The 26,638-nt window shown below is 41.3% G+C and overlaps 4 protein-coding genes across 7 annotated transcripts in view; 1 reads left to right on the top strand and 3 right to left on the bottom strand.

The window, feature by feature from the left end:
* Positions 1 to 26,638, top strand: part of si:dkey-91i10.2 (uncharacterized protein LOC555224 homolog) — a 225,780-nt gene that overhangs the window by 133,605 nt on the left and 65,537 nt on the right. The window contains 1 exon segment of the mRNA XM_034203674.1: positions 15,436 to 15,500. The gene's annotated coding sequence lies outside the window, so the exon portion shown is untranslated.
* LOC117538138 (gamma-crystallin M2-like) lies at positions 1,657 to 2,458 on the bottom strand. The gene is made up of 3 exons (XM_034203684.1): positions 2,413 to 2,458; positions 2,066 to 2,308; positions 1,657 to 1,962 (listed from the first exon to the last, which is right to left on the bottom strand). Exons 1-3 carry the CDS (start codon positions 2,443 to 2,445, stop codon positions 1,687 to 1,689), a joined length of 552 nt encoding a protein of 183 aa, XP_034059575.1. The 5' UTR covers positions 2,446 to 2,458; the 3' UTR covers positions 1,657 to 1,686.
* Positions 5,694 to 6,499, bottom strand: LOC117538142 (gamma-crystallin M2-like). The gene is made up of 3 exons (XM_034203688.1): positions 6,448 to 6,499; positions 6,103 to 6,345; positions 5,694 to 5,999 (listed from the first exon to the last, which is right to left on the bottom strand). Exons 1-3 carry the CDS (start codon positions 6,478 to 6,480, stop codon positions 5,724 to 5,726), a joined length of 552 nt encoding a protein of 183 aa, XP_034059579.1. The 5' UTR covers positions 6,481 to 6,499; the 3' UTR covers positions 5,694 to 5,723.
* LOC117538135 (gamma-crystallin M2-like) lies at positions 9,717 to 11,768 on the bottom strand. 4 transcript variants are annotated; one of them, XM_034203678.1, is made up of 3 exons: positions 11,712 to 11,768; positions 10,136 to 10,378; positions 9,717 to 10,041 (listed from the first exon to the last, which is right to left on the bottom strand). In XM_034203678.1, exons 2-3 carry the CDS (start codon positions 10,328 to 10,330, stop codon positions 9,763 to 9,765), a joined length of 474 nt encoding a protein of 157 aa, XP_034059569.1. In that variant the 5' UTR covers positions 10,331 to 10,378; positions 11,712 to 11,768; the 3' UTR covers positions 9,717 to 9,762. The 4 variants fall into 4 exon arrangements, with proteins under 4 accessions (XP_034059569.1, XP_034059570.1, XP_034059567.1 ...); XM_034203679.1 differs by having other exon boundaries at positions 9,717 to 10,038; XM_034203676.1 differs by lacking the exon at positions 11,712 to 11,768 and adding an exon at positions 10,481 to 10,532.

Below are 26,638 nucleotides of genomic sequence, written 5' to 3'. Positions count from 1 at the left end.
CCCCTGAGAGCCGCGGTCTTCGCCCTCGAGCCCGGCCCCCTGACTCTTCCGGCCACGGTCCTCGCCCTCATGCTCGGCCCCCTGACTTTTCCGGCCGCAGTCCTCGCCCTCATGCTCGGCCCCCTGAGTTCGCCCGCGGTGGCCTTCGCCCCTCCATAACCCCCATTTTGGACTCTGCCTTGCCCCCGGGCCGTCCGCCCGAGACCCCTTCCTGGACCTCTGCCTTGCCCCCGGGCCGTCCGCCCGAGACCCCTTCCTGGTCCTCTGCCTTGCCCCCGGGCCGTCCGCCCAAGACCCTTTCCTGGTCCTCTGCCGTGCCCCTGGGCTGTCAACCCAAGCCCGTCCTCCAGACCCCCTCCACCCACCCTGGTGGCTTAGTGATGCGTCCCTCCTCCGGACCCCCTCCACCCACCCTGCTTAAGGTTTTGGACTTTTTTAGTTTTGTTTTGGGACGTCTGGGATCCGTCCCTTGAGGGGGGGGGGTACTGTCACGATCTGTCTGTGTTGTTGTTTTGTCTTGTCTTTTTCTATCTTTGGGTTTCCTGTTTTATTTTGTAAATTGTTCACCCCCGTTTCCTGCCTGTTGCTTTCTGTCTGTTTTCCCTCCCTGATTACCCGATTGTGTTCACCTGGTGCCTCTGTGTTTTCTCCTCCCTCCTCACCTGTGTCTTGTTTGTGTGATTAGTCTTGTGTGTATTTAAGTTCTGGTTTTTCTGTCTGTCTTTGTCGGTTCGTCTTTCGTTGTTGACTGTGTTCACCGGTGAGTGTTCTGTCTGTCCTAGTTCTATATTTCACTATCCTTGAAATAAAGGTATTATCAGTTTATCTGCATTTGGGTCCTGCTTCCTTCGCTCTACCGTGACAATTAGGTTGTGAATAGTTTATAAATCATTAATAAGGTTTTATAAGACATGAGATAAACAGGTTAATTGTGACCGGTTGCTTGCCAAATAGTGAGCCCACATGTATCTGTACTGCTAAGTCTTATATTGGCTACCTAGCTAACTTCGTCTCCTTCATCAGCCAGCATCCTTGGTATCTGTTGCTCACTGAGTTGATTCTAGCTAAGTAGCCAATATAAGGCTTAGTCATCTTGCCAAATAGTGAGCCTGTGTTGATGTATGAAAACTGTTAGAACTGGTTTATAAATGGTTCTTAATGATTAATAGTGTTTACAACCTCATTCATAACCTAATTATAAACTCTTTATGAATCCTTTATACGTAAGGGTTAGTCTTATTGTAAAGTGGTACACAGAATTTCAAAATATAACCGTAAAATTGCAACACAAATCCAAAACCATGACAAGTTTACTAAATACAAAGTTTACTGAATACAAATAATACCTTAGCTTAAAAATGTAATAATCTCATTTTTATTTAATTACCAAAAGTGTTGTCACGTATCATCAACCCAGTGTATTTATCCGTCATCCAATATCAATTGTGGCATTCTATGTTTTTTGTTGTTGTCAACCTTGCAACACATTTCTCATCAGATATAAAACATGTTAGTATCAACATTTGCATTGCTAATAGTTGCCTACTGTCAAATAAATCTTATATAATTAATTTCAATTAATAATGTGTGATTTTAACAGTTGGAGCAATAAGCATGACAAAAGTCACATTCAAGGTTAATTTTTTATTTGGCATTTTATGAATTCAGGAAACATTCAGTGAACATTTAGCAGGAATCGGTGATTCGCCTCATGCTCATGAACCTCTGGCCGCTCATGCCCATGTCTCTGAAGTTCCTGTACTCTCCGGGCCTCATGTACATCATCTTGCCTCTGAACTGGGGCTGCTCGTACATCAGCCAGTGACCGTCCATCACGTTGCAGGACTGGCACTCGTTCATGCGGTAACGGTCCATGACGTTGTCGCAGTCCTCCATCATCTCGTGACTCTGACCACCGAAGTTCTCCTTCTCATAGATCTTCATCCTGAACTGGCCTCTGTGCTGCTTTGGGGAGAAGAATTATAAATTAATGATTTAATGTAAAGAGTTATCGGGTGGTCAGTGTCACCCATAGTAGAATCGTCGGTTACAGTTATATACCCACCATGGGGATCATACGGCAAGACTTGATGCAGTCCCTCATTCCCATCATGCTCATGTAGTCGGAGTACTCGCCCCTCTTCATGAAGTACTGGTTTCCCATGTAGTTGTTTCGGTCGTACACCATGAAGCAGCCGCTCTCCACCCTGCAGGACTGGCTCCTGCTCAGGGAGGAGGACATGTCAGAGCAGTCATTCATGCACTCATAAGAACGACCCTGGAAGTTCTTCTCCTCGTAGAAGGTGATCTGAAAGAAGGGAATTGTAATGGTTAGAAATAGATTAGCAAGGAATAAACTGTGATATTGCAAACAGTAATTCCTGATTATTACAAAAAGACTTCTAAAAGTACCTTGCCCCTCATGTTCATGCCGGTGTTGCTCATGTTGGCTGTAGATGTGCTGTTACTGTGAACTGATATCCTACCTGGTCAACCCTTGTCTTTTATACCTGTTCAACGTAAATAATTAGTGACCCCTCCCCCTCAGAGAACCCCCTACTCAGCAACTTACCATTGAAGCCCACAGAATGGAGAGAATTAGTTCATTTTTCAGGGACCTTGTATTTTGTAGTAGAGGACAACTGACGCTTCACAATGATCTGAGAAAAAGACTAGCATGTTCTTTGCCCTTTTCCCAAGTATGACACACTGCTTTGTACAAACTGATTGTTCATTCACATTTACATTATTGTTCTCCTGACAGTTAACAACGCAAAGGCTCCCTCAACTAAAAGCAATGATTTTTCCATTGGATTTCAGTCTATTGCAGAGAGAAGCTGGAAAACACACACTTATGATACTTAAATGTTTGTTCAGAAGGATAACCTCCACATATTAACACCACCTTAGTGATTGTCAACCATTTGTTGGAGATACATGTTCAAACTGGAGCCACAATACACCAGGAGACAAGAGTTGCAATTTCTTTGCTTTATTTATCGAGGGAATTCAGTTGTTGAGATGGTAGCTATTGCCAATGAGGACAAGAGGGCATGCATGGTCAATTGGCTGTAATGGAATATCTCTGAGATGGTGAAACTGCTCTTGTAACTGTTGTACAGGGTATGTGTGCTCTGAAAGACCGAGATGTTCAGCAGTGAATGCTCCGTTGAAGACATGCCCTTCAGTTCGCTGGTCAATAGGGGAAATTCCAAAGGAAACAGTTGCTCCAATTACTTGCACTATATCCTGCCGCACTGTTCGTAGTGAGATTGTTTCAGGCTGTGTTGAGAGACCCAAACACTGGACAGCAAAGGGGAGCAGGATGGATCGATCAGCACCATCATCAAGGACTGCATGAGTTGTGAGGGTCCTGTCCCCGTTGTGGAGAAGTACATTGACAGCTTTCAACATGACTTGATGGGAGGTGTTAGGTTTGTCCATGTAGAGAACCTCTGAGGAGGGGGATGTGTACATCACTGTAGCTGATTTGTTTGAATTAAAGTCATGGAGAATAGTCAAGTGAATGTCCTTGCATACATTACATGGCCTTCTTTAAGGTGCATTTGTCCATTTTATGGATTATTCCGCATTTAATGCATCCGTCTTTCTCTCTGATCCATTTTGTAATGTTTATTCTGGAGAGTCCTTTGAATTATGTGCATGAACCAAGGAAACGATATAACTATATTAGAGCCTGTATACGGAAACTTGATGCTGACTTGCTGAAGTGTGTCCTCTTACTACTTAAACTATGAGATACTTGGGATGCTGCCTTCTGCCGTGGAAAACCATAGTAATCAGGGGGCCGTCTATCTCTTTTGGGTCTAGCCCCTAGGTCTTGATGGCTAATTGGCTTTGTCAGGGCTTTGGCTAATGCTTCCAGGGATACTGATGGCAGAATGTGGTGCTTTGGATGAGAGGTGGGCAATAAGGGTTCAGGTGAAAGGCTAGGCTCTGGGACACCTTCGGATCCATCCATGTTCTCAGTAGAAAGGGCCTGACCTCCATTGTTGGGTTCATCCATTGTCTGCATGCCATCAGTCTCTGAATCAGTCATTTGTTCACTGTGTGGAGTGTGGCTCAGTCTCTGGCTCGAAGGACCATTTGCTGCAGAGGTGACAATGTACAACATTAACATATGACAAATACTATATGCTGTATTTAAAGTAGAGAGCTGTGCTGATTTAAAAGAGGTAATGTGGAGAAGAAATGTGCAATTTGTTTTAAATAACAAGATGTTGTTCGCATTATGTTATGTGCATTAATGTCATGCATAATGTTTTTTCTGGGATGGATAAAAGTCAGTTTCAGTGGGGGTCCTGGGCCTTGTTGATGAGGCCAGGAGCAGAGGGGAAGAAACTGTTCAGGTGGAGAGAGGTTTTGGTCCTGATGGAGCGCAGCCTCCTGCCAGAGTGGAGCGGGGTAAACAGTTTGTGTCCCGTTCAGTCTAGTACTGTCAGGGTTAGAGAAAATAGGACCCAAATGCAGGAAAAGGCATGTAACAAAAAGCTAGCTTTAATAAAGAGCCGATGATACAGACAAACAGGTAACAACTAAAACAGCAAATTGAGGAGCACGAGGAACAGGAACAAACTTACAACAAGTACCGGCAGGTAACGTGGATGAGAAAGACGACGACCGAACAGGGAGCAAAAGGGAAAACAAGACTAAATACACAGAAGGGTAATCACAGTAAAAGACACAGCTGGGCAGGGGAGGCAGAAACACAAGGGGGGGGGGGGGGGGGGGGCAACAGGTGAACACAATGAGACAATTATACACAGGAGGGCAAATACACGGAAGGAAGACCATGACACAGGGAGAACAGAATTTGGTAACACTTTACAATAAGACTACCCTTATAAAGGGTTTACGAATAGTTTGTAATTAATTTATTATTAGGTTGTGAATAGTTTATAAATCATTAATAAGCTTTTATAAGACATGAGATAAACAGGGCAACTGTGACCGGTTTCTTGCCAAATAGTGAGCCCACATGTATCTGTACTGCTAAGTCTTATATTGGCTACCTAGCTAACTTCGTCTCCTTCATCAGCCAGCATCCTTGGTATCTGTTGTTCACTGAGTTGATTCTCGCTAAGTAGCCAATATAAGGCTTAGTCATCTTGCCAAATAGTGAGCCTGTGTTGATGTATGAAAACTATGTTAGAACTGGTTTATAAATGGTTCTTAATGATTAATAGTGTTTACAACCTCATTCATAACCTAATTATAAACTCTTTATGAATCCTTTATACGTAAGGGTTAGTCTTATTGTAAAGTGGTACACAGAATTTCAAAATATAACCGTAAAATTGCAACACAAATCCAAAACCATGACAAGTTTACTAAATACAAAGTTTACTGAATACAAATAATACCTTAGCTTAAAAATGTAATAATCTCATTTTTATTTAATTACCAAAAGTGTTGTCACGTATCATCAACCCAGTGTATTTATCCGTCATCCAATATCAATTGTGGCATTCTATGTTTTTGTTGTTGTCAACCTTGCAACACATTTCTCATCAGATATAAAACATGTTAGTATCAACATTTGCATTGCTAATAGTTGCCTACTGTCAAATAAATCTTATATAATTAATTTCAATTAATAATGTGTGATTTTAACAGTTGGAGAAATAAGCATGACAAAAGTCACATTCAAGGTTAATTTTTTATTTGGCATTTTATGAATTCAGGAAACATTCAGTGAACATTTAGCAGGAATCGGTGATTCGCCTCATGCTCATGAACCTCTGGCCGCTCATGCCCATGTCTCTGAAGTTCCTGTACTCTCCGGGCCTCATGTACATCATCTTGCCTCTGAACTGGGGCTGCTCGTACATCAGCCAGTGACCGTCCATCACGTTGCAGGACTGGCACTCGTTCATGCGGTAACGGTCCATGACGTTGTCGCAGTCCTCCATCATCTCGTGACTCTGACCACCGAAGTTCTCCTTCTCATAGATCTTCATCCTGAACTGGCCTCTGTGCTGCTTTGGGGAGAAGAATTATAAATTAATGATTTAATGTAAAGAGTTATCGGGTGGTCAGTGTCACCCATAGTAGAATCGTCGGTTACAGTTATATACCCACCATGGGGATCATACGGCAAGACTTGATGCAGTCCCTCATTCCCATCATGCTCATGCAGTCGGAGTACTCGCCCCTCTTCATGAAGTACTGGTTTCCCATGTAGTTGGAACGATCGTAGACCATGAAGCAGCCGCTCTCAACCCTGCAGGACTGGCTCCTGCTCAGGGAGGAGGACATGTCAGAGCAGTCATTCATGCACTCATAAGAACGACCCTGGAAGTTCTTCTCCTCGTAGAAGGTGATCTGAAAGAAGGGAATTGTAATGGTTAGAAATAGATTAGCTAGGAATAAACTGATATTGCAAACAGTAATTCCTGATTATTACAAAAAGACTTCTAAAAGTACCTTGCCCCTCATGTTCATGCCGGTGTTGCTCATGTTGGCTGTAGATGTGCTGTTGCTGTGAACTGATATCCTACCTGGTCAACCCTTGTCTTTTATACCTGTTCAACGTAAATAATTAGTGACCCCTCCCCCTCAGAGAACCCCCTACTCAGCAACTTACCATTGAAGCCAACAGAATGCAGATAATTAGTTCATTTTTCAGGGACCTTGTATTTTGTAGTAGAGGACAACTGATGCTTCACAATGATCTGAGAAAAAGACTAGCATGTTCTTTGCCCTTTTCCCAAGTATGACACACTGCTTTGTACAAACTGATTGTTCATTCACATTTACATTATTGTTCTCCTGACAGTTAACAACGCAAAGGCTCCCTCAACTAAAAGCAATGATTTTTCCATTGGATTTCAGTCTATTGCAGAGAGAAGCTGGAAAACACACACTTATGATACTTACATGTTTGTTCAGAAGGATAACCTCCACATATTAACACCACCTTAGTGATTGTCAACCATTTGTTGGAGATACATGTTCAAACTGGAGCCACAAACCACCAGGAGACAAGAGTTGCAATTTCTTTGCTTTATTTATCGGGGTATTCAGTTGTTGAGATGGTAGCTATTGCCAATGAGGACAAGAGGGCATGCATGGTCAATTGGCTGTAATGGAATATCTCTGAGATGGTGAAACTGCTCTTGTAACTGTTGTACAGGGTATGTGTGCTCTGAAAGACCGAGATGTTCAGCAGTGAATGCTCCGTTGAAGACATGCCCTTCAGTTCGCTGGTCAATAGGGGAAATTCCAAAGGAAACCGTTGCTCCACTTACTTGCACTATATCCTGCCGCACTGTGCGTAGTGAGATTGTTTCAGGCTGTGTTGAGAGACCCAAACACTGGACAGCAAAGGGGAGCAGGATGGATCGATCAGCACCATCATCAAGGTCTGCATGAGTTGTGAGGGTCCTGTCCCCGTTGTGGAGAAGTACATTGACAGCTTTCAACATGACTTGATGGGAGGTGTTAGGTTTGTCCATGTAGAGAACCTCTGAGGAGGGGGATGTGTACATCACTGTAGCTGATTTGTTTGAATTAAAGTCATGGAGAATAGTCAAGTGAATGTCCTTGCATACATTACATGGCCTTCTTTAAGGTGCATTTGTCCATTTTATGGATTATTCCGCATTTAATGCATCCGTCTTTCTCTCTGATCCATTTTGTAATGTTTATTTTGGAGAGTCCTTTGAATTATGTGCATGAACCAAGGAAACGATATAACTATATTAGAGCCTGTATACGGAAACGTGATGCTGACTTGCTGAAGTGTGTCCTCTTACTACTTAAACTATGAGATACTTGGGATGCTGCCTTCTGCCGTGGAAAACCATAGTAATCAGGGGGGCCGTCTATCTCTTTTGGGTCTAGCCCCTAGGTCTTGATGGCTAATTGGCTTTGTCAGGGCTTTGGCTAATGCTTCCAGGGATACTGATGGCAGAATTTGGTGCTTTGGATGAGAGGTGGGCAATAAGGGTTCAGGTGAAAGGCTAGGCTCTGGGACACCTTCGGATCCATCCATGTTCTCAGTAGAAAGGGCCTGACCTCCATTGTTGGGTTCATCCATTGTCTGCATGCCATCAGTCTCTGAATCAGTCATTTGTTCACTGTGTGGAGTGTGGCTCAGTCTCTGGCTCGAAGGACCATTTGCTGCAGAGGTGACAATGTACAACATTAACATATAACAAATACTATATGCTGTATTTAAAGTAGAGAGCTGTGCTGATTTAAAAGAGGTAATGTGGAGAAGAAATGTGCAATTTTTTTTAAATAACAAGATGTTGTTCGCATTATGTTATGTGCATTAATGTAATGCATAATGTTTTTTCTGGGATGGATAAAAGTCAGTTTCAGTGGGAGTCCTGGGCCTTGTTGATGAGGCCAGGAGCAGAGGGGAAGAAACTGTTCAGGTGGAGAGAGGTTTTGGTCCTGATGGAGCGCAGCCTCCTGCCAGAGTGGAGCGGGGTAAACAGTTTGTGTCCCGTTCAGTCTAGTACTGTCAGGGTTAGAGAAAATAGGACCCAAATGCAGGAAAAGGCATGTAACAAAAAGCTAGCTTTAATAAAGAGCCGATGATACAGACAAACAGGTAACAACTAAAACAGCAAATTGAGGAGCACGAGGAACAGGAACAAACTTACAACAAGTACCGGCAGGTAACGTGGATGAGAAAGACGACGACCGAACAGGGAGCAAAAGGGAAAACAAGACTAAATACACAGAAGGGTAATCACAGTAAAAGACACAGCTGGGCAGGGGAGGCAGAAACACAAGGGGGGGGGGGGGGGGGCAACATGTGAACACAATGAGACAATTATACACAGGAGGGCAAATACACGGAAGGAAGACCATGACACAGGGAGAACAGAATTAGGTAACACTTTACAATAAGACTACCCTTATAAAGGGTTTTACGAATAGTTTGTAATTAATTTATTATTAGGTTGTGAATAGTTTATAAATCATTAATAAGCTTTTATAAGACATGAGATAAACAGGGCAACTGTGACCGGTTGCTTGCCAAATAGTGAGCCCACATGTATCTGTACTGCTAAGTCTTATATTGGCTACTTACAGTAGCTAACTTCGTCTCCTTCATCAGCCAGCATCCTTGGTATCTGTTGCTCACTGAGTTGATTCTCGCTAAGTAGCCAATATAAGGCTTAGTCATCTTGCCAAATAGTGAGCCTGTGTTGATGTATGAAAACTATGTTAGAACTGGTTTATAAATGGTTCTTAATGATTAATAGTGTTTACAACCTCATTCATAACCTAATTATAAACTCTTTATGAATCCTTTATACGTAAGGGTTAGTCTTATTGTAAAGTGGTACACAGAATTTCAAAATATAACCGTAAAATTGCAACACAAATCCAAAACCATGACAAGTTTACTAAATACAAAGTTTACTGAATACAAATAATACCTTAGCTTAAAAATGTAATAATCTCATTTTTATTTAATTACCAAAAGTGTTGTCACGTATCATCAACCCAGTGTATTTATCCGTCATCCAATATCAATTGTGGCATTCTATGTTTTTTGTTGTTGTCAACCTTGCAACACATTTCTCATCAGATATAAAACATGTTAGTATCAACATTTTCATTGCTAATAGTTGCCTACTGTCAAATAAATCTTATATAATTAATTTCAATTAATAATGTGTGATTTTAACAGTTGGAGAAATAATCATGACAAAAGTCACATTCAAGGTTAATTTTTTATTTGGCATTTTATGAATTCAGGAAACATTGAGTGAACATTTAGCAGGAATCGGTGATACGCCTCATGCTCATGAACCTCTGGCCGCTCATGCCCATGTCCATGAAATTCCTGTACTCTCCGGGCCTCATGTACATCATCTTGCCTCTGAACTGGGGCTGCTCGTACATCAGCCAGTGACCGTCCATCACGTTGCAGGACTGGCACTCGTTCATGCGGTAACGGTCCATGACGTTGTCACAGTCCTCCATCATCTCGTGACTCTGACCACCGAAGTTCTCCTTCTCATAGATCTTCATCCTGAACTGGCCTCTGTGCTGCTTTGGGGAAAATAATTATAAATTAATGATTTAATGTAAAGCGTTGTGGGGTGGTCACCCATAGTAGAATCGTCGGTTACAGTTGTATACCCACCATGGGGATCATACGGCAAGACTTGATGCAGTCCCTCATTCCCATCATGCTCATGTAGTCGGAGTACTCGCCCCTCTTCATGAAGTACTGGTTTCCCATGTAGTTGTTGCGATCGTAGACCATGAAGCAGCCGCTCTCCACCCTGCAGGACTGGCTCCTGCTCAGGGAGGAGGACATGTCAGAGCAGTCATTCATGCACTCATAAGAACGACCCTGGAAGTTCTTCTCCTCGTAGAAGGTGATCTGAAAGAAGGGAATTGTAATGGTTAGAAATAGATTAGCAAGGAATAAACTGATATTGCAAACAGTAATTCCTGATTATTACAAAAAGACTTCTAAAAGTACCTTGCCCCTCATGTTCATGCCGGTGTTAGTCATGTTGGCTGTAGATGTGCTGTTGCTGGGAACTGATATCCTACCTGGTCAACCCTTGTCTTTTATACCTGACTAACGTAAATAATTAGTGACCCCTCCCCCTCAGAGAACCCCCTACTCAGCAACTTACCATTGAAGCCCACAGAATGCAGAGAATTAGTTCATTTTTCAGGGACCTGGTTCTTTGTAGTAGAGGACAACTGACGCTTCACAATGATCTGACAAAAAGACTAGCATGTTCTTTGCCCTTTTCCCAAGTATGACACACTGCTTTGTACACACTGATTGTTCATTCACATTTACATTATTGTTCTCCTGACAGTCAACAATGCAAAGGCTCCCTCAACTAAAAGCAATGATTTTTCATTGGATTTCAGTCTATTGCAGAGAGAAGCTGGAAAACACACACTTTATGATACTTACATGTTTGTTCAGAAGGATAACCTCCACTTATTAACACCACCTTAGTGATTTTAGAAGCGTAAACGCAATCGGCAGAAGTAAAATGCTAAAGCTAGGCTGTAAACAAACAACATCACCACGGCTAAGCTAAAAGCGGCTAATGCTCAGCATAATGACGTTTAGTGGTGTCATTGAGTCACTGGTTGATCCTTTTCATGACACATAAAAGCTTTAGACATTCACCAGTTGAAATGTAATGATATATTTTATGTCGTAGATCAAAATGGGAAAAAACATCTTCAACTTGTGTTAGCTAGTGCTGGGGGGAAACGATTATTTTGAAAACGATTAATCGGGCGATTATTTGATCGATTAGTCGACTAATCGAACGATTATTTTTCTGTTGTTCAATTCATAAAAAACGTAATGTAAAAAAAACGTAATGTAAAAAAAAATTTTTTCACGATACTGTGTCTCAGGGGATCTTAATATTTAAGAACCTATTAATGTGTTATACCAGATTAACGGAAATAATCTCAGCTAACTGACGATACAAACCATGTTTACCAAAACAAAACACAAGTCTCATAAGAAGCATCTAAATGACCCCATAGCGAAAAATGCTAACGGACATTGGCACAGATCTCAAGATAAAAGTACCCTTATTACTTATCATAGCTGCACTTACAAGATATCCGATTAAAGCTGAGACTCCACAGATTATGTAGGTACATAGTATCATCACTGAGTGATCCGGACTCGCGACAGGGGAAGCAAATACAGTCATCACAACACGTACCTTCACAGAGCTTCTAGGGAGATCGTCTCACCGCCGTAGCTGTCAATCTGATCAAAATACGTGTTCAATGGCATTACAATGAGAAAAAACGCGGCTGAATCGGTTAATCCATAGGTTTTTAACGTCTATGTATAAAAAAAGTATTGAATTTATAATCCATAATTCCATTTTAATGTAAAAATCGGAGAGCAAATGCTAGCTGCTAATTGTTGCCACCACAGCTATCTGCTGCTTCCGGTCAAGCAGCAGTCTCAGTGAGATATAAATATATAAATATCTTTGCGTTTTGGACTAACTTTAAAATATTCCCATGCTTTTGAAGACCTGGGGCGAGATGTTTTCGTTTGGGGGCTTCGTGCGCAATCCTGTGAGGAGGAGGTGGTAGCCGTTTCAGTCTCCATTGTGTTAGAAGTGCGATTGCGAACTGCTTGTTGCTTTGGGTGACCCACGTGTGTGTGGCGACCATATATACAGTCTATGGTGGCGATGCGTCGACGCGGAAATATGTCGTCGACGATATTTTGAAGTCGACGCGTCGACGGCTACAGCACTAGTGTTAGCTACAGATTCTTATTTCAGACCTCTAACCAAAAACATGTTTACTTTGAGACGAGGCTAAACTTCTAGAACGCCCTTAACTCTGTATTCTTGGTGTTTTATCTGTGATTCCAAGACTTAATAGCCACCACAAAAACACTAAATGTTTTTTTCTCTTCACCATGCGTGTCAAACAATATCCATCTTTTGGAAAAACCCAGAAAATCAGTCAATGCTTAAAAAACCTCTCATGTCTGGCCTTAGAGAAATTAGCCTTTGCTATAAAGAGAGAGCCTGATACCTTCTAAATTTGAAATAGTATGCAATATATCACTGGAAAGTACATAGCTTCTGTTTTTGATTAATTTATGTTGTTTTATATTCTCTCTTTTGAGTTATCACTTACTACTAGGGCTGCTGAATTAATCGTATTTTAATCGCAATTACGATTATGGCTTGCAACGATTACGAAAACAACGTAATCAAAATAAAACTATTTGTTTTTTATTTATTCTAATTTTTTATTATTTTTTTTAATTGGTTTTTCAGTTGAATTATACTTAAAGTTCAGGGTAATCAACTTTTAAAAACATACTGTTCACATTTTTTTTTCTCCAATAAATTGATGTTTTCAAAGTAAATAATAAATAAATAATCGTGATATCAATTATTGACCCAAATAATCGAGATTATAATTTTTGCCATAATCGAGCAGCCCTGCTTACTACTAATATTCTGTATATATACATGTATATATATGTTTTGAACAAAATATATTGTAACTGTTGGTTGTATTTAATGTCTTCTTATTTGGGGGAGGGGAAATACATTTATGTAATGTCTTTTGCTGGAAAAAACGAGATGCCCCAAATAAAAGGTGCCATAACAAATCAACTTTGAGACTACACTGTAGGGGAATTAGAAGTGTTAAAATTCATACTGATTTGCGTGTTTTAGGACTCTTTCATGCACCACTCTCTATATTTCTAGCACCACCTGGAAAGCTGCTTTGTGTAAAGTGACTGTGAGGCAGGTTTCCAGTAGGTCAGACAAAAGAGGAGAGGTGGTTACTTTGAGTTGGCTCAGCATGCAGCGGCTGCAGTTTCCTGTCAGTGCAGTCGTTTTTTTAAAAGCACCTCCTCCTCTCTGATGGCCTGTGGCTGGGTAAAAGCTCCCTCAAAGCGTGACCTCTCCACCCATCATCTGTGTAACCATAAGTGAAGCAGCAGACAGAGCTCCAGCTGTGCCCACTCTCCATCCACATCAAACCCTTCTCCTCTCCTTCTCTAATAACCGTTTGTAGCATTTTCTACACCTCGTTTTCCCATTTCTGTCTCCACGCTACATGCTCTAATGTTCCTCTTATACTTCTGTCCAAACTTACATTTATCCTGCTCACTTTAACTGCCTTATTATTTTTCCCCTTTTTCATATTTTTCATTCTAGACAGTCACAATACCGAATCCTACATTTAAGATAAGATACACCTTTTTATTGATCCCTGTAGGGAAATGTAGGTCTTTTAGAAGCAACCCAATTAAGATAAAGACACAGGAAGGTGTTTCAACTAGGGATAATTAGAATAACAAATTTAAAAAAAGTGACAGAATACATGTAAGTGTGAAAGTGTCAACATATACAGTGCAAGTCTTAGGTACTAGGGGTGTAGAATTCACCGTTTGGTATGTACCTCGGTTTGGGGGTCACGGTTTAGTAGGGGTTCGGTACAACAAGAAAAAGCATGTTATTTATTTTGAACAGTCGTGCAAGTTTCAGTTTAAAAATAAGGAACTCTAACATATTGAATAATTAACTTTATTACACAGCTAAAAACAAACCACAAACAGTACCACACACACACTCAGATGGCCATAGTATCTATAATGGCTGATGTCAAACAAAAAGGTTCAATAAGCTGTAAAACTTCTTGTATTTTGTTCGTTTTGTTGCGTTTTCTTCTTCTTCATGTGTTGTTTAAGGGCGGTTGGCAAACAGCTTTTAGGCGCAATACCGCCCCCTGGATTATATATAGTGTAGTGGATACTGCCCTGAATGACAGACTTTTGTCCTACCATACTTGCCAACCCTCCCGATTTTCACGGGAGACTCCCGATTTCATAGCCCTCTCCCGGTTTTCTCCCGGGGTCATATTTCTCCCGATTTCTGACAAAATCAGATTTACTCAGGACTGTTTCCACTCTGACTTTAATACAGCTACACCATTGTTTGGTTTCCATGGTAGCGCGTCTCTTTAGCAGCGCGAGCAACTGAAAGTCTGAGAGTGTGAGGAAGATAGTCACAGAAAGCAAAACAACAATCGACAACTCGACCCTCTGCTCACTCCTTCCCCGTAAAATACAGGTCCAGCCCACACATATGCTCCATCAAGAGGATGGTGCTACAGGCTGCAAGGCAGTGCACTTACAACTACAATAAGCATGTTAATGTTAATCTAATACAGCTCCGGCAAACCCCCCCCCCCCCCACACACGGTGGTTTTGAAATGCTCCCGATTTCTGAGGCCTCAAGGTTGGCAAGTATGTGTCCCACTCGTTAAAAAAAAGGCGTATTCGTCGTGTGACTACAGATACCGTTACACCCCTATTAGGTACATATACAGTGCAGGTTGCTATGAGGGGGTCAATCCTGGTGGCTACTGGGACAAAAGATTGACCGGGGCGCAACAAAACCAACCCATGGAACAAAAACAGACAATACAACAACAAAAACAAGACAAAACAGCAGCAGTAACAGCTAAGTAAGTACAGTGTGAACATTTCTATTATACAGTATCTACGCCCTTAGTTAGAACACTAAACTATTCCTCTTGATGGTTAATGCTATGGGGAACAGTCCGTAGCAAATGTATCAAGAGTTCCTCTCATCACATGTAATAATCCCTCCAATGACAAAATGGACATCATATTTTCAAACCATAATAAGATATCAGGGGGAACTTCATCCAACCATTTCTGTAATATCGTGAGGCGTGCAGCTTGGAAAGCAATTCCAGGAATGTGTCTGCGTTTGCGAGTCTAATCCGAGAACAAAACGATATGGATTAAGATATCTATTTATCTATCAATGTTTTTGCAGCAAGGCTCTCCATCATCTGACAACCTTTGGAGCCAGTTTTAGAAACTTCCACTGTAAATGCTAAAACATTTTTAACATTGTTTTTCCTCAGGTATCAAGATTCAAGAACCACTATGGACGGCCCAATCAGTTTGTCAGCGCTCTAAAGCTTTGAAGGTAAGATTTTACTTTCATTTTTGTATGTGTCATGTTTAATCATTTACGAGAAAAGTAATATTCCAATAACCATCACACCGGTATCACATTTCTTTATGGTTCTTGTAAAAATCACCAGGGAAGTATTTCATTAGAGTAAAACCCAATAAAGAATATAGAGCATTTCAGATCTCACACTGTTTTACCTTACTCTACATCTAATACAATTTCATATTATCACCCAATCTGATTTTATGATCTCTGTAAAACCACAACACAGCAAGTTATCAGATGGACAAGCAGTTTTTTAAATCTCTTATAACAACAAGATTCCCTCATAAAAACCTTCCCTCTGGCAAACCCTCATAAGTGCCTGTTTCACAAAAAACAAACCCAGAAATAAACGAAATAGCATTCTGACTGAGTGCGTTTTTGCCCGTGAGCATTTCTCTTAAAGAACCAGGAATAAACACGCCACGCAGTGAGGTATTGTTCTCTCCAGCTTTCCATCTTTATAGTGAAGGCTGTGGCATTTCACTGGCAATGTGTGTGTGTGTGTGTGTGTGTGTGTGTGTGTGTGTGTGTGTGTGTGTGTGTGTGTGTGTGTGTGTGTGTGTGTGTGTGTGTGTGTGTGTGTGTGTGTGTGTGTGTGTGTGTGTGTGTGTGTGTGTGTGTGTGTGTGTGTGTGTGTGTGTGTGTGTGTGTGTGTGTGTGTGTGTGTGTGTGTGTTTTCAAGCCAGATGCAGAATGTTAATGAGCTTGAAAGCCTCGGTGTTGCTCTACCTGACAGCTTGACGGCCTGTGTGTGTGAGAACATGTATTTATGTCCACAACCTTCCTGTGGACTATTAAAGATCAGAGCAATTTTTTTTTACCAGTAAGAGGGATAATCCTGAGAGCTGCTGAATCGGCGTGTTGAGCAGAGAGGTTGGTTAGTTGATCAGCCGCCTCCCAGAGGAAGTGTCTGCTGGAGAGGCTGAGCTCACTCTCTCTGTGTCTGCCTCGCCTTTAGCTGTTTGGTTGGTAAAATATGGATTAATCTTCTGGTCGGAGCATCCTCCCCCCTCCCCCTCCCCTCCCCCTCTGTCTGTCTCCCCCATGAAGTGCTGAAATAGAAATGTTACCAGAGGATGTTGTAGGAAAGGTCATCTCCCTTTATCCCCTGTTTTTCCAGTAAATAGTCTCTGTATTGTTTTGTTTTCTGTACACAAATCCAGGGTCTAGAGATTGGAAGTGTTTTCTGCTACAAACAAAAGGGTTATTGTGAGTTTTATATCGCATTGTTATCATAGTTTTACCGGTTTAATGACAAGCATGTTGTGTGAAACAATTCAAGCAGGGTAACAACCTGAAACTAAGCAATGTGAGTTGTGTTACCTAAAAAATGTACGTTTTATTGGCTTATTTGAAATGTTTGAACTTGTTCTACAGTGTTGTTCATGTTTACCATTAGAAGCTCTTATTTATGGAAACAGCTTCACAGTTTGCTGCGCCTTTTCATCCAGACATAGCCCAAGGTCTCCTCTAATGGCTTTCCCATGTGATGTTATTCAATGTGCAGAGACTTTGTTGGCTTTCCTTGGCCCCCTTTGTTATGTCACCTTCCATGCACGGTGTTACGCTCTTGGGCATTATTGTATTTTTTGCAGACATGCACCTCAGCCTCATGCAGGATCACTTCCTCCTGCAGTTCACAGAGCTCTCCTGATGCCTTGCCTCTTCCCAAGAGCGGCGTAATTGAGATTCAAAAAGCCTGTCCTGCATTATAAAACAGCCAGCCCCTTCTATTCATGTGTAAATGCTGATGATTCATAGTACTGTGTGCGTAGCTTCCTACTATTACTATGAAGATTGGTTGAACTTTGATGGCTAATGTGTTTCTATTTCCGCCTCCCACGCAGCACAGTCTTTACAAGCTCTCGGGAAAAGAGGAATAACATTGATCTCTGCGTTTAAGAGGCTAATCTCGCCTTGATTAAATGTGATCCAGTCAGTACATTCAGTCCGAGGCACCATCTGCAGATACGTTGCACAGATGCATTGATGTGTCAACTGTATCCACTGAGCCGATTAATTTAGGCTGAATATTAAGAGAGGCGTCCATTTTGCAGATGAATGAAGCCCGGTGGTATTTCTGCACAGCGATAGATTTACTTGCCAATATCCTGGTTGGCTCATGTTTATTCAGATGCATGCTGGTTCCTCTTGGCACTCTGTTATGTTATGGAGCAATGTCAGATAAAGCAGAGCTGTTTAGCATGGTAAACAATCTTCTTCCTGTTGGGGATCTTTTAGGCAGATTTAGTGGTGGGGTTTTTGTGGCAGAAATGATGATGAAAGTGATTCTAGCCTATATCTGCAACAGCGTTTCCAGATATACAATAAATACCCCAGTTGTACAATAACCCTCTTTACAATGTAGAACCAATAAAAGTACCATGATACGCTATATTGTTTTATGTGTTTTAAAACCACTTTCACTCAGCAAAAATACAATTTACCCTAAAAAAAACTACACACTAAGGCCCAATCCCAAACTACCTCCTACACCCTACCCCTCCGTCAGGGTCCGCCACATTAAGTGCTGTTCCAAACCAACGAGTATGGAGCGGTGTGGAGGGGGAGTGGGCTATCAAGCCATCACACAGCGAGTCTGCAGCGGTGCTGACTTGAGACCGGTCTCTACCTGACCGGAGTCACGCTGTGTGTGTCCGTCAGGAAACAAGCTGTTAACAAGTAGTTCCAGCAAACATCCACTGATAAACTGCGATGTTAACAACCTCATGATAACCTCATATGTCTTTAACTTAGGATCATACCTGTGTTTAGTCTAGAAAAAGGTAAATGTGTGCATTTTATTACAAAGTTGCGTACATTTACAGACTGTTGCAAAAACTAAGAAGCTTATAAACATCAGGTTTAAAACTAAAAGAGCTTTACAAAAAAGTAACACAATTAAAGATGTTTGGAGTTTTATTTGAGTTATTCATTTTATTTTTTGTCAAAGAGATGCTGATTTGAAACCGTTGTTACATACAGTTACGGCATTTCCTGTTTCTGCCGGAGAGAGGGGAGGCCGTCCCAAAGCTTGCTGCTGTATTCCCTCCATCCGACAGGAGGGAGCCTCGTTGAGCTGCGAGTGTGGCTACAGACGGAGTTCACTCCGTCACGGAGGGGTAGTGTGTAGGGGTAGGGTGTAGGGCGTGGTTTGGGATTGGGCCTAAGTGTTTTTTTTGTTTTCTTGAATTCATACTTGGTTTAGAACCTGTGACCATTTGGTTCCCAAGCTAAGTCCATGATCTAGTCAAGTCAAAGTCAGTCAAAGTCAAATGTATTGTCAATCTTTCAGTTTGTGTGTACAGACAGAGATTGAAATACCGTTTCCCACAATCCCCAATACAAAAATACAAATATATATAAAAATATGTATACAAATATGTATATACTAGGGCTGTCAAACGATTAAAATTTGTAATCAGATTAATCACAGCTTAAAAATTAATTAATCATGATTAATCACCATTCGAACTATTTTCCAAAATATGCCATTTATTTATGCATATTGTTGTGGGAATGGAAAGATAAATGAAAGAAGGCGGATATATCCATTTAACATACAGTATCTATGTTTATTATAACATTTTTCTGTGTGTCAAAATGAAAGACAACCCACACACCTATCAATCATCAAACCGTGGGGTCTTAATTCATTACGTGTTGATTTCTATCAACGGTGGAGTACTTCAGGAAAGTCGACAGAGTGGGGGGGGGCGGCTAGTGGAGTACTTCGTGACCACAGAGTGTGAACGTTGTGATCAGCTGTTTTAGCGCAGTTCTCCAGTGAAGGGGGGGAGTCTCCCTCCGCCGCCGGTTGGCGTAGTTTTGGCACAATTCCGTTGTACAGACCGACGTTAACAGCAGCCCTGTCTGTGCACACGGAGACCGACTCTGTCGTCCGGTGATCTAACCGCCTTCTGGAAAAGCTTCACAAGTACGTCGGTACGCAAATGCGCTTTGTGACACAAGTGACGGTACGCATTTCAGATTACGCACATAACCTGCGTACCAGTTATGTGCACCCCTGTACTACAGCAAAAGTATTCTCCGTCGGGACTTCCTGCAACAACACCACGCCGTTATTAAAGATGTTCTATTGAGAAGACGATCACTACGTGACAAAAGTTTTCAAAACCGTGGCTACTGAAATCAATCTTACTAACTGCTGTCTGTGCAATTTACTCCGCGCGAGTTGGCAGACTTTATTTTGCTTACTTTAACATCATTTTTCATGGTGGGGCTAAGCCATTTCTTGGTATGGGTGTAGCCTACCCCAGCCATACCCTGGCGCTGCCACTGGTGGCACGTATGGGGCGGGCCATTCTGCACATGCGTTAAATGCGTTAAATATTTTAACGCAATTAATTAATTAACCTATATATATATATATATATATATATATATATATATACAATTAAAGACATATTTATACATATGCACACATAAAGACATAAATAAAAGCACAACAATCAATATATACAAAATAACAGTCACTTCAATATCTTAATAATCTACTGTTGCCCCCTCATAGCTATAGGTACAGTAGTACAGTTGTGGATGTGTCAAAAAGTAGTTCTCAGTGAAAGTACCTCATTTACACCTAATTATTCTCCTAGTTATGATTCCTGTACAATCCTTTCCCTCTAAATAGGATCATTGTAAGCTGGTATGGTAGTCTAACAGTTCCCATCTGGCAGCGCTGAGCGGCATAATCATGCAGTACATTAGTAAAAAATACAATTTTACCCCCAGAAAACGACACACTATTTTTTTTAATTTTTTTTTTAATCCATACTTGGTTTTACAACCTGTGACCATTTGGTTCCCAAGCCAAGTCCATGATCTACTGTCGCCCCCTTATAGCTACAGACAGTATATTGGTAGTACAGTTGTGGGTGTGTCAAAAAGTAGTTCTCACTGAAAGTACCTCATTTACGCCCAATTATTCTCCTAGTTATGATTTCTGTACAATCATTTTCCTCTAAATAGGATCATTTTAAGCCTCCGGTATGGTAGTCTAACAGTTCCCATCTGGCATAATCCTACCGTACATTAGTCACACTAACCAGATCTGTGGTTTCATCTGGAGGGGAGCAATCAGGGCGGGCTGATGAGGAAACATGGAGATACGAACGTACGAGCACTCCAGCTTGGAGAGGAACTGCACGGTACGCTGTGCAGCCGGATAGATTGACAGGAAAATTGGATTTCAGGGCTTCCCATTAGCAGACCGGGTTTATTCAGTGTTCTGTGCAGCTGCAGACATGCTAATTATGATCGAAGCCTCCCCTCTGCACATGAGGCTTTTAATCAGCTCAGCAGGAAGCATGTGTACACACTGATGTACTCACCTACTCGTTCACAAACACATCTGACAATACAAGTCGTATATTTACTTATATGTGACATCTGAAGTGTAAATTAAATTTTAATAGGATTCTGCAATTTCCTCTCCTAGCAAACGTGTGAATGCGGGAAAAAATGAAATAATGACAGTGGCTAATGGCTCAGAATGATTATGCGTTTTCTGTTTAACTCCCATTTTCCTGGCAGGTCACATGTTCTAGTGCCCTGCCAATAAAAACATCAATATCAGCAGATTTGGCTGCATGGCACTGAGTACAGCAGATCATCATGCCATGTGTAGCAGTGAAAATGTCACAATAGGGAAAAACCAGATCTTGCTTCTCAGTATTTTTGTCAGTACTGCAAAAACATGAGTTACTTTTTCCTTTAAAGTCATTCATTAAACATACTTTGTTCCCAGCTTTCTATTTTTGAAATCGCTGTAAATTGAATATATGGGTTTGGTCTTTTGTTCAGCAAAAAAACAAGCAACTTAAAGGCAGGAATAGTGTAATTGAAACTGCGAAAAAACATTAGCTGTGACCCCATCTATCATACTATAAGCCCAGAGAGATGGATTGTGCACCCTCAAACGTAATGAATGAAGTAGCGCCTCCTGTCACTTTAGCACTTTGAATATGCTATTGTTCACAGCTACTATACTGTAAGAACAGAGTACCTAGAAAAGCCTCACAAAACAGCCACGCTTGCATCTCTGTTAGGCGTTACATGTACACAGCGGTACTAACGAACGTAAAGCTTCATATTAGCATTTACCTTTGAGCTAAGAACACAAAATGAAGTCAAGGATTATGGCTGATCTCATTAGTTTTGCAGATATAGGATTATATGCTGATGTATTTAACTACATAAACAGTGAAATGATCAAGAAAGTATTTACAATTCATCCTGAAGGGAATTTTAATGTTTACATTTCCTAACAAACCATTTTATAGTTGTTGACTAAAAGATACGTTTCACGTCATCGTCTGGGAATCATTTACAACACTCCAACAAAAGCCTTTACGAGATGCTCAGATATTAAGTACGGATAAAGTGATGGACTGACCAACCGAGGTTGCCATCAAAGACGTTGTGATAGTATTTAATATTGTCTCTCATGTATGCTAAAGTCATTTTTTATGACCCATATCCTTCTCACACTCTATAGTTAACAGAGATACTGACTAGGACAACATAATGTGTTTCCAAATTGTACAACGCTATTAAAGTGCTTAAATGATTTCTCCCTTTTACTGAAAATATCATGTTCCTACAGTAAATCTAATTCACATCCTGTTCAAATCACACTGCGTCTTTCTAATGGAAAATATTCTTTTTGGTTGCATGAAGGTGCTTTAAATATTGGGCCATGTTATTGTCAGTATGGTCACATTACATTGCATTTAGCTGACGCTTTTATCCAAAGCGACTTACTTGGTCGGTTGGACCAAGAAGATACAAACTTGAAGAACAGAATCATAAAGTACATCAGGTTTCATAGAGCCAAACATTTCAAGTGCTACTCAACTGGCTTTAGGTAAGCCAGTCCTTTATTAGTATATAAGTGCTTTGTTAATAGTTCTATCGCTCGAAGTGGAGTCGAAAGAGATGAGTTTTCAGTTTGCGCCGGAAGATGTGCGCTATCTGCTGTCCTGATGTCAATGGGGAGCTCATTCCACCATTTAGGAGCCAGGATAGCAAACCCACGTGTTTTTGCTGATGGGAACTTGGGTCCCCCTCGCAGCGAGGGTGCAGCGAGTCGTTTGGCTGATGCAGAGCGTAGTGCACGCGCTGGGGTGTACGGTTTAACCATGTCCTGGATGTAGGAAGGGCCAGATCCATTCACATCATGGTACGCAAGTACCAGTGTCTTGAAGTGGATTCTAGCAGTTACCGGAAGCCAGTGAAGGGACAACATTGGGGCTCCTGTAATTTAATAAACAAGCAGTTACCAGCTAGCACAAATCAGTTCTGTTATGGTGCTCTCCTGAAGAAGGATAACTGTTTGTGTTTGCATACCCATGGTCATGTTAAAATGGTGGAGCCGACTTAGAAAGAAACATCATTTGAGAGCTAGGGGATCTGGAAAACATTTCCTGCATTTTTCTCGCCTCTTGGATGAAGTCAAAAAACAGCCATCAGCATTGAAAAATTGAAATAACTATTTAACTTTAAGAGCCAACTCTGACTTGTAACTGAACTATAACTTTACTTCCCCCTTATTTAATAATTGAGATGCATTTTCTCCACTTGCTTCATTGCTCAGAGGCCTCGTGTTCATTCCTCTTTACACCTCAGGTAATATATGGAAGTGAAAAGTAGATTATACAATTGTATTCACAGTGAATTTTCTGCCAGTTGATAGAGAGCCAGATTGGATGTTTTAAATGCTATTTTTAGGCAATAGCATAAGTCTCAGACATATCCCTCTGTTTCACTTCCTGTTACTAAAGTGCTGATTCAGGGTATAAAGCTTTACAAAATATATATTACGTCATATCGGATGGCAAATCTGGATCAGCTCCGTTGTCGCCCATTTTTTTAGATTTGACATCAAAAAGTGCATTTTGCATGACAGGTCCCCTTTAATATAGTTCAGTGGGTCGAGCCTGTGTCTACTTTTCTGAATGTGTGACACTGTGTTCATTTGTGCGTCTCCCCCTCCATCAGCCTCACCCACCACTCCATTGATTTTCAGGCAACAAAATGCCCCACAATGCCCCTGTGGTTGCCAAGCAATCTAGCGCTGGATAAACACACTGGCAAAGGACAACATTTACGACGTCCTGTATTAACACAGCCCCCCCCCCCCCTTCGATGTGTAAACACTACCATCTCACCAAGGGGGTCAACAACAATGCATTGTTCCTCCCCAGCAGTGCTAACAGTAACAACCATTGTGCAGCAGGGAGGTCTCCCATTGTGTGAAAGCACTGCCTGTGCACACTCTATTAGGCTTCCCCTGTGTGGGAGTAATAATGGAGTGGTGCAGGAATGAGTCCTATATGCAGGAAATTAGTTAGTATTTTCACATTTTCTGTTCTGGGTTTTGATTAGATGTCTGAAATCAGGTCTGGGGTTACTGAAGCTGAAGAGATATTAATGTATTTTTTTGCAACCATCTCTTTATTAGTTTTTATGCATAGAAATGACACTTAAAGGTGGGGTAGGTAAGTTTGAGGAACCGGCTCGAGATACACTTTTTGTTAGATTCCATGGAATGCTCTTAACATCCCGATAGCAATGAATATCTTAAGTGCTTTGACATAAAATACATAAAAAAATATCATCTGTGGAAGCCATAGCGCTGTAAAAAGCACGACCAATCATTTTAGCCGGCCCGGCTAAAGTAACTGGATGGCCTACCTGCCTGTCAGCCTTCCATCTCTGCACACACTTATCTCGTGCCCTCATTGGTCATGTGCGCGTTCGTGTGTGTTGGAGGAGGGGCTCTGTGAGGAAGTGGCAGATTTTCTCCGGTTGTGTATTTTCAGATTCTAGCGCACTCGAGCTGGTTTCTCCAAAATTACCTACCTTTAATAAACAAGACAGAGTTTACATACTATCAGCAAAACACACAAAACAGAAAAAAAAAATAGAAACGCAGTCCAAATAATATTCAAGTGTCTTCATTCACCCAATCATGTTGGAGACCATTTTGCTCCAGAAAGTCGTAAAAGATTTTCCTGATTTCCCAAAACCTATCCAGTTTGTTTCTAAGGAAAAAAACGTATCTTTTCAAGAGCAAGGTAGAAAGTCATCCCTTTCAGCCCTTGAGAGAGTCCGAGAAATTAATGTTTTGTTTTTAGAAATAAAGTACGTCATTAAAAACCCTACTAGTAAATGTCTGGATCTTCTCTGTGTCATGAAAATGACAGGTAGCTAAATTAAACTTCTTAACGTCATTATGCCGAACATTAACCACCTTTAGCTTAGCGGTGATAATGCGAAGTCAGCCAACTGGTTTGTTTATAGCCTAGCATTAGCTTTTTACTCTTGGCAGATGCATTGACGCTTAAAAAATAATTTACGTGGTGTTATATGTGGAGATTATCTTGCTGAACAAAAGGTGTTTATAGTTAGTTTGTAGCCTAACATCAGCTATTTACATCTGGGAGTCCACACAGGTGCCATATTCAGAAATCTAATAGAAAAATCCCATTTCCTTTAGACGAGGTATCCATTGTGATGCTAACTTCCGGTTTGGCTTTAAAAAGCAAGTCATCCCCACTCTATATATGACATGACTGAAGTCTGTCTTGTCTTCAATGCTATGCTATGTTTGTTAGTTTAAGAAAACCCTACTCTGCTTTTTGCTTTTGGGCTCCCAGGGTTACTGACTCGTCACTAAAAGCTGGCTCACCCTCCTCTCCTGAGTCATAGAGCAGGGCTAAATTTAGCAGGCCTCAAGTAATGATGTGGCAAGTTGTTATTGAGTTTGCGCCCCACAAATGTCTCTCTCTCCCTCTTTACTCAGTAAAAGGCTTGTCCGTGACTCGCCCACAGGGAAGCGAGTGCCCTATGAATTATTGAACTGATGGTGAAGCCCTCATAAATTATCTAAGCGTGAGTCCCCGGTAGAGCGGGGCAGCTCAGAGGATTCATCACATCTCGAACCCTCGGTGTCAGGACCACCAAGACCTCTGCGTGGGTCTGACAACAGAACACGGATACACACACACACACACACACACACACACACACACACACACACACACACACACACACACACACACTCCCATACATTATGTACTCATGCCGTAAAGGCTTCCCCTTATTGGCTTCTACAGGAATGTGTCTGACTGAGTCTGAGCCCAAGAAATGACAAAGCTCTTTACTTTTCACATGAATAATGTGCCATGTTTATGCTATCAGGTCTTTAAGCTCCACAATATTGCAATATTTTATTATTCAGGTTTAATATCAGTATGTAGTGTCTCTTCATGTCTCTATGCTTTAATGTTCAAAAAGCCCTTTATTTCTCTCATAGGTGCTGCAGCACCTCTTTTCACCCTGTCTGAAACCAGAGCCCAGTCTGCTCTGATTGGTTAGCTGGCCGGCTCTGTTGTGATTGGTCAACCGCTTAGAGGTGTCCCGCCCCTTAGCCTATCACGTACAATGTGTTGGAGCGCTAGCCAATAGAAGCACGAGTGATACATAGTGATGTCACTATTTTCTGGAAGTAAACAAAGGAGTCAAATGGAGGCATTTCAGGCAGAGGGGGGGATGTGTGAGGGAACACAGGGATTTTAACCTTTGCGGACCATTTACATGCACTAAAACCTATATAACACACTATATGAAGGGTCTCTGCAAATTGCATCGTTACTATCAAATAAAAATAGATTCAAAGTCTGTATGCCCTAAATCGACTCACAATTCTCTTCCTTTCTGCCTGAGTACTCTTTGACTTACTTGCTGAGGTTGATTCATTTGATGGTCACATAATTAATTGATATCAAAATAGTTGCTTTGCTCTGCCTCTCGTGTTGTTGGTTCTACTTTCAGCACCTGCCTGTTTATAGCCTGAGCCGCACCTGCAGTCATTTGTTGCAGAATTTAAATTATGAATTTAAAAGTGGATTTCGACATGTTAGTGACTACATAGTGTATATTCACCATAAACACACAGAGGTCTCATTAATGCCCTCCTGATGTCGGCATATTGATCGTCTGATGTGTGATGGAGCTGCTTGAAACAGCCTTGAAACATTTGAATGTGTTCCTGTTGATGGCAGGTATCCTTGAAATGC

This window comes from Gymnodraco acuticeps, unplaced genomic scaffold (genome assembly GCF_902827175.1).
Source record: "Gymnodraco acuticeps unplaced genomic scaffold, fGymAcu1.1, whole genome shotgun sequence".
NCBI lineage: Eukaryota > Metazoa > Chordata > Actinopteri > Perciformes > Bathydraconidae > Gymnodraco > Gymnodraco acuticeps.
The sequence above is the reverse complement of the archived record's forward strand: the minus strand, read 5'-3'. Positions and strand labels throughout refer to the sequence as shown.